At 42.1% G+C, this 7,320-nt stretch overlaps 1 protein-coding gene across 1 annotated transcript; it reads right to left on the reverse strand.

The window, feature by feature from the left end:
- Positions 1 to 667: 667 nt before the first annotated feature.
- ASCL4 (achaete-scute family bHLH transcription factor 4) lies at positions 668 to 1,722 on the reverse strand. The gene has a single exon (XM_035127830.2). The coding sequence runs from the start codon at positions 1,555 to 1,557 to the stop codon at positions 991 to 993; it is 567 nt and encodes a 188-aa protein (XP_034983721.1). The 5' UTR covers positions 1,558 to 1,722; the 3' UTR covers positions 668 to 990.
- Between the last annotated feature and the right edge of the window lie 5,598 nt (positions 1,723 to 7,320).

Below are 7,320 nucleotides of genomic sequence, written 5' to 3' on the forward strand. Positions count from 1 at the left end.
GGGAATAGGGGCCCTGAAACTTAAGTTTAAGCTTAATTAGTTTCATAGTAGATCTGCCCCAACTTTTGACACAAATGCACATGGAATCCATGCCATGGTAACTGATGTTATGTTCTCCTATGTTCCCGAGGCACCGCAGCAGAAGCAAAATGTATCCTGTTTCTAAACTAGAATGATCTATAATGAAATAATGGCTAAACATATGATAATGATAAAATGTTCACTGATTCCAAAGGGTTGGTTGTTAACTGACTTATTACTTAAATAAATGTCTGTACGGATGACGTCATCACCATTATTATGACATTCATTGAAAACACAGCCTGACGAAACATAATGGAATCTCTGTTCCCATTTTCCAGCCTCCAAACATCTTGGATGAAAATGCCCCAATGTGAGTGGGACTGAATGTGTTTCAATGCCATTGTGATCAATGGAACAAGTATATCACAATGAATTTAAGTCCCATTGAAATCATGATATTTGTGACTTCAGTCCCATGGATTTCAATTAGGCTGAAGCTCAGCTAACTTTCTCTGGATCGGGGTCAATATGTTTACTTGTATTTAGGGGAAAAATGCCCTACTAATTATTTATCATATAAGAATACCCACATATAACTATCTTGAAACCAACTATTTCACATGGTTTTATTGTTCTCTTTGGCTGACAGACAGAACAAAGATCACAGAAAGTGAGGAATATATCAGAGTTCAAAAAACAAGGTCAGTTATTATTTCCCTCTCCTCTCTCTCACACACAGTTGTTAATAGCATAAATAAGAAAACATTAGGAACAAAAAGGAAACATTAAGAAGAATAGAGATTATTTTCTCCCTATGGCCAAAAACTGACCAGAACAAATAACGAATATACCTTTTTCATCCCTTTGCTGGGGACTAATTTTGTCCTTTGAAAAATAATGTTGCTCTTTAATAATAATAGTTAAAAGGCAGGCTTGAAGAAGGTGTCCATTTCTGAAGATGTGTTCTTAACTGCAGGCTTCTTCGAATTCACTATAGGGTGATGAAGCTAATGAAGTTTTCGATTCTCCATCACTGTTGCATTCCCTTCTTAAGGTAAGATCAGAAGCACCTGCGGCCTCCACAGCTGGGACTGCTATTTTAGGAATTGTCCCTAAAGGCTGATGGTCCAGCAAGTTCTGGAGGTGTTTGATATAAGTGATGGCAGCTCTCAAAGTCTCCACCTTGCTGAGACGCTTGTCAGCAAACTCCTTGGGCAGGTGGTCTCGGAGGCGTGTGTAGCCCTCATTCACACAACGAACCCGTTGCCTCTCCCTCTCGTTCCTCTTTCGAATGAAGGCAGGCTCAAAAGAGTAGTCATAGACTCCTACGTACCCAGAAAAGGGCAAATAAGAGAACCTTCCTGAATATCCACCGTAGGCTTGGTGGTCCCAGTATGCTGGGTCAAAATGGAAAGGAACACCAAATGGTTCTCGGAGCGGTAACCCATGCGGGCTGGGGTGGCCATTTCCGAGGGATGCTGGCCCTGAGAATGAGATCCTGTTCAGTAGCCCATCGTCGCTATTACTTCCCATTTTGAAGTGATGCTGTGCCAACGTCCAACACGGGCTATTCGGAGTTAATCCATTGATGAGAAGGCCAAAGGGACCAGATATATCTTTGTGGTGGTCAGAGCAGTAGTATATGCCCAAGGTTTTTTTTTTTTGTAGCAGCAGTAATGATTCCAGAAAGCCGCTGTTATGTCTGGATACCAGCTCTGCTCCTGGATCTGTTATTATAGAGGTAGGAACGGCTTCTAATTTATAAGCAGCCTTCTAGGACCATCACTCCACACGTTAAACCCAGGTTTTCCTCTGATCTTCATATTTCAAAAGATAATGAGAGGGTTCCTGTGTTCCTTTTCTCCTAGCTTGGATGTGTGACTATAGAGGCAAAGCCAAACATAAATAATCTTCCAGGCTGTAAACACTCCTCATGTATTGTAATCCATAGTGCCCTTTGATATTATGCGTCTCCAAAAGGATGGGTAACTTGAAAAGTTTACAGGCATCTGCCAAGTGTTGCCAGAGCTCCTCCTTCTCGAGAAGCAAGGATCTCCTGTCTGCTGAAAAATTAGCCAAGGGCTTTCGATACCAAAAATCCAAAGGGGCAAGGTCAGCCTTTCTGGCTTCCGCTGTTCTAAAGAAACTGAAGAAGCTTATAGAAAAGTTTGCAAACTTATACCATTTATCTGACTACTTTGGGGTGGAGAGTGGGGGTAGTAGGAGTCGGAGATATAGAAAACCAAGGGAAAGAGTGCTCCCTTGTGGTTGAAAGCTGTCAGATGAAGCATGTGCTTTGCAAACACCAGGGGGGCTGTGAACGTAATCTGGTTTACTCTAACATCCAATGCATTCTTACCACTGGTTTGTGAAGCTGTGAACACACAGTGTTAACCATAATCCACATCTTTGCTGCAATTTCTTAAGAAATACTTCATTTTGATGTGTTTCCCCCCCCCCAAACCAGCTTCAATCCAAAATGAAAACACAAGCCATATGAAGACATCCATGCCGCTTCTCCACCCCCTGGTGTGGAAGGACAGGTGAGTTGAAAACACATCCCTCTGTATGGATGTGTACAACATATCATGCCAAAGTTTGAAACACAGCAGAGGCAAATTACCTCGCTGCATTTTAAGGCAGTAATGTGTACAAAGTCAGGGATTCTTTTGTACTGTACTCTGGTGTGTTTGTGCAACAGCTACAAAGGAAATATGGAAGCACAGTGGGCAGTTATGGGGTTACGGGAAGTTCAGGAGGAGGACATGAGCACAAAGGCACTCTCCCATTCGTGATCCCCAGTTACTGGTATTCAAAGGTATACAGTGCTGATACTGTAGTGTAGAGAGTATACCCATACACAGTCTAGTAGAAGTAGCTGCTGGTTAATAGTGCAAATTCTGTAACTTAAACTGGAGTGGGGCCACGTTCTCCAAAGCCTTCAGCCAGAAGTCAATTGCCAGAATTACATTTCATTATTGTAGTGTAAACTCTCTCTCTCTCTCTCTCTCTCTCTCTCTAGATATTAGACGCCCTACTTCAGTGTAGACTGTACACTCACCTGCTACTCCTGAGCTGAATTCTAGCCCATGATCAAGATGATTACATTTTCCATTAAAAAAAGTTTATAAATGTTTGCAAGAAAATTAATGTAAGCATAAAGGTGTCATCTTGTGAGATTAGAGAAAACGACATGGCATTCTTCTTTTTGCAAGCAGTACAAAGAAAATAGTCTTGAAAAGGTTTGTGGAGCGCTCTATCACCCCCAAGAAACTAATGTAATTACTTTGGAGTACTGGTAATTGGGCATGTCATCTCTTGCTTATGATGGGGGAGAGCAAGAATCAACTGTTCAGGCTGTAATATACAAAAAGAAAAAGGAAACCCACAAGCAATTTCATTGTGCCAGATATTAATCTAAACAAGGCTAGTCCTGTTTCAGAATAGGCAATTCTTACCAAGGACTAACTTCCCTCTGAAGTTAGCAGGCACATTTCTGAGCAAATATGCATTGCATTGCATCTTGGCCCCCACATTCTTCGGTGTTCCTAATACCCTACTTTCCTTTTTGGATGAAATCCTAGCTGTGCTTAAAAAAAAAATTAAGAGGGAGGGAGGGGAACTTCCCTTGCTTTATTTTAGTAGAGCTGGGTTTCATCATGGCTCAGTAGTGGCAGAGCACATGATTTGTGTGCAGAGGGTCCCAGTTCAGTCCCCAGCATCTCCAGGTAGATGGGAAAGATTCCTGCCTGAATCCCCAGACACAGAGATGTTGCCATCCAGTGCAGACATCTCAGTACTGAGCCAGCATAACGCTGCTGCCTCTGTTCCTAAACCTAGTCAATTCTTAGCAGTGGAATCCTTTCACACAGCAATATAAATCATAATTAACTTCATCAAGCCACACCTGGAAAGAAGAGTAAATGGTTATTTAGTTGTTAACCAAAGTGGTTAAAGATAGGAAAGCTGCATTATACTGCAACAAACTGTTGAGGGAAGTAACATTTGATTCCTACTGTGCCTGAGCATTATTTAGCTGAGCAAATTCACATTCCATACCAGGTAATTATGAGCTTTGGCAACAAAAATTCATTAACAGGGAAGGATCAAAGTATGTTGTTGAGAGCCTCCCAGTGTAATTTTTCGGATTTCCCTCCCTACTTTGATTGTAAATCTTGCATTTATTTTGTTGTTATATTTCTCTTTTGCAATTTTTTTTAAAAAAAACTTAATCAGACTTTACACACCCAAAAATACACATGTCCAGGCCAACTTTCTGGAAGTTTTGAATTATACTCTACTGAATAGATGGCTTTCCTCATGGAAGAATCCAGGCTGCCCCTTTATTGATATTATGACACACTTTGAGAATTGCTGCCATTATAGGGAAAATTAGCATGCCAACATCAGGCATCCCAGCTGCCAGCTTCTGTGATGGTAGAGATCTGCACAGTAAACCAGGGTACATATTGCAGGTGCCACATGGCAGAGCAGTCAATGGAACATGCAAAAACTGCTTCAAGTGGCTACCGCAGGGTGCAAACCAGAGCTAGCTTGGGTCATTTACAGCACAGAGTTAACCCTGTTTACTCAGAGTATTGAATTCAATGGGTCTCACTTCCAGGTAAATGGGGTTAGGATTGCAGCCATAGAGATTTCCCATTTAGAAAACAGACCCCCCAACCTCATTTGAGTATGGGGTTGAGGTATTCCTAGAGGCAAATGCAGAGAGCATCAGATGCTCCTGCGTTAATTAAAGAATTGTTAATTTGTTGTTTATATAATTTTGTAATTTTTGTATATATATATTTCTTTATTACTTTGTCCCCACTCTGGGACTGAAAATGTTAAATGAAAAGCAGGCTATCAACTCTCCAGATTCAACCATCCCTATTCATATTATGACTTTGTTTGCTGTATAATGTTTTAACTCTGTATTCATTTAAGGAAGACTTTGTCATATCGATGAAGATAACTCTGGAATGTGTAGGTGCGTGAACATTTTCAAAGCATGATGATGCACTATAGGAAACTGATAGGTTGGCACCAAATAATCTGTTGAGTTCTTTTTACTTGTGTTTCCTGTTATAAGAACAAAAGGTAGAGGTGCAGACAGCCGAATGCCTACAAGTCTCTTCCTGCACTGACATTCTCCTCTGGCACTTCCTTTTGATACTGCAGTGGCCGCAAATTTATCAGATTACAAAAGCACACGCTACCAAATTTTACAGGATTTGCTGTTACTGTCTGGGAGAAATTTGTGGATTGATTTAAGTAGCATTTGCAACTTGTATGCATGTGTCGTCAGCTGGTAGTACAGTAGGTGATTGTGTAGGTAGCTTACAGTTCATACAACACCACCATGACGGCTGATTGCAAGAAACAACATGACATACTTTTCTAAGGATAGTCTGTGAATAACAATTTAGTAGTCATTATCTTTTGATAGTGGGACCCAGGTGGCGCTGTGGGCTAAACCACTGAGCCTAGGGCTTGCTGATCAGAAGGTCGGCGGTTCGAATCCCTGTGACGGGGTGAGCTCCCGTTGCTTGGTCCCAACTCCTGCCAACCTAGCAGTTCGAAAGCACATCAAAATGCAAGTAGATAAATAGGAACCGCTATAGCGGGAAGGTAAACGGCGTTTCCATGTGCTGCTCTGGTTTGCCAGAAGCGGCTTTGTCATGCTGGGCACATGACCTGGAAGCTATACACCGGCTCCCTCAGCCACAACTGGACCTAATGGTCAGAGGTCCCTTTACCTTTACCTTTATCTTTTGAGCTGGTGCTTTAAATTTTGGCAGCTTCCTGGCTCTAAATAACGAAGTTGGGAAAATACGATACTGAAACAGAATCTATATTGCTCCACCAATGACATCTTTGTTTGAAATGTGTAGGAACCTATAACAGCCTCTGTGAACTGAAAAATATATTTCTTTTCTTCTTAGTACTGAGTGACAATGGATGACAAAATCGCCAGAAACAAAAAGTAGCCTTTTAAGGTCAAGATACACATTTAATGTTAACACAGCCCTGAGCATAAATCTAGAAGAAATTATCTTGCATTGCTTGTTCCAGCAGTCTCCATCCAAGCTACCTTGGGCCTCGGAATTCTTTGCTCTGATCCAGCAGGTAAGCAATAGGAATCTGTCTCCATCTTCCTGCAACAGACCACCAATGGCAGATTACCTCCTGGGGGAAATAACAGCTTGGAAGTGGGGAGTGATTTCAATGGAATCACAACAGAAGGGAAAGGGACTGTGTGATAGATAGCATTTAGTGTTGGTCTAGGAGTTGGGAGACCAGGGTTCAAACTCCCACTCAGCCATGAAGATCACTGGGTGACCTTGGGCCAGTCACTGCCTCTCACCCTAACCTACCTCACAGGGTTGTTACGAGGATAAAATAAGGAAGGGGAGAACCGTGTACACCTTGAGCTCCTTGGAGAAAAAGGTTGGATATAAATGCAATAACAAACAAACCACTCTCCATGTGGTCCCATTCCTGGTTGGAAATCCCGGAGACTCTTAATGTAAAAACAGGACATGTTAAATGCACGCACACTTTCAAAGATGACAAAAACTTTTATTTACCAGTAGCTTGCTGTTTTATTATGTTCCCTTTCTTTGGTTAATTGTCTCTATTTTCATTTCTAATTCATGACAACAACGAAGTGAAAAGATCAAAGCAAGAAAAGGAAGGAAGGATAAGAGAAAGCAGCAGTATTCCAAAAGCAGTGTTATAATTCCAGACAACTGTCCTTCACAGGTAAATTATCCAATACTGTAATGGTTTTCCATAGGAGTTTTCCACTAGGAGAGGGCGGGTGACAATCAAGTACATTTAACGGGCTCCCCTCCTCCCCGTCCCTTGTCCTGTTTTTAAACTAAAGAGCTCCAGATACCATACTCTTTTCTCATGGGGGAAATTTTTTCATGCCCTTGATCGTTTTGCGTTGCCTTCTCCAAATATATCGCTTTTTGGGGGGTTGGGGCGAGGGAGGGAGAAGCTGAAGGGATCAGAGTTGCGCGAAGGAAATATCCCACGCGTGGTGGCAAATACACACAGGTTTTATTAGGCGATCACTTCCATGTCATAAACTGATTATAAAACAAGCTGCAAGCTTATCGCCCGCTTGCCTGCAAGCAAGCCCCTTCCTAGTTATGTGTTTGTTTTGAGGGCAGGTGTTACTTCCGAGGTAACTACGCTGTGCATTAGCCAGCACGAGGATCCAGCACCAGGCACGCGCATTACCAGCCGTCCCTGCTCCCCCCCCCTCAATCGCGGCAGGAATGGAGA

This window comes from Zootoca vivipara, chromosome 10 (genome assembly GCF_963506605.1).
Source record: "Zootoca vivipara chromosome 10, rZooViv1.1, whole genome shotgun sequence".
Classification (NCBI taxonomy): Eukaryota; Metazoa; Chordata; class Lepidosauria; order Squamata; family Lacertidae; genus Zootoca; species Zootoca vivipara.

Bases quoted from the DNA above. Each gene is read 5' to 3' on its own strand.
- ASCL4 (XM_035127830.2), bottom strand. From the start codon at position 1,557: ATGGGAAGTAATAGCGACGATGGGCTACTGAACAGGATCTCATTCTCA.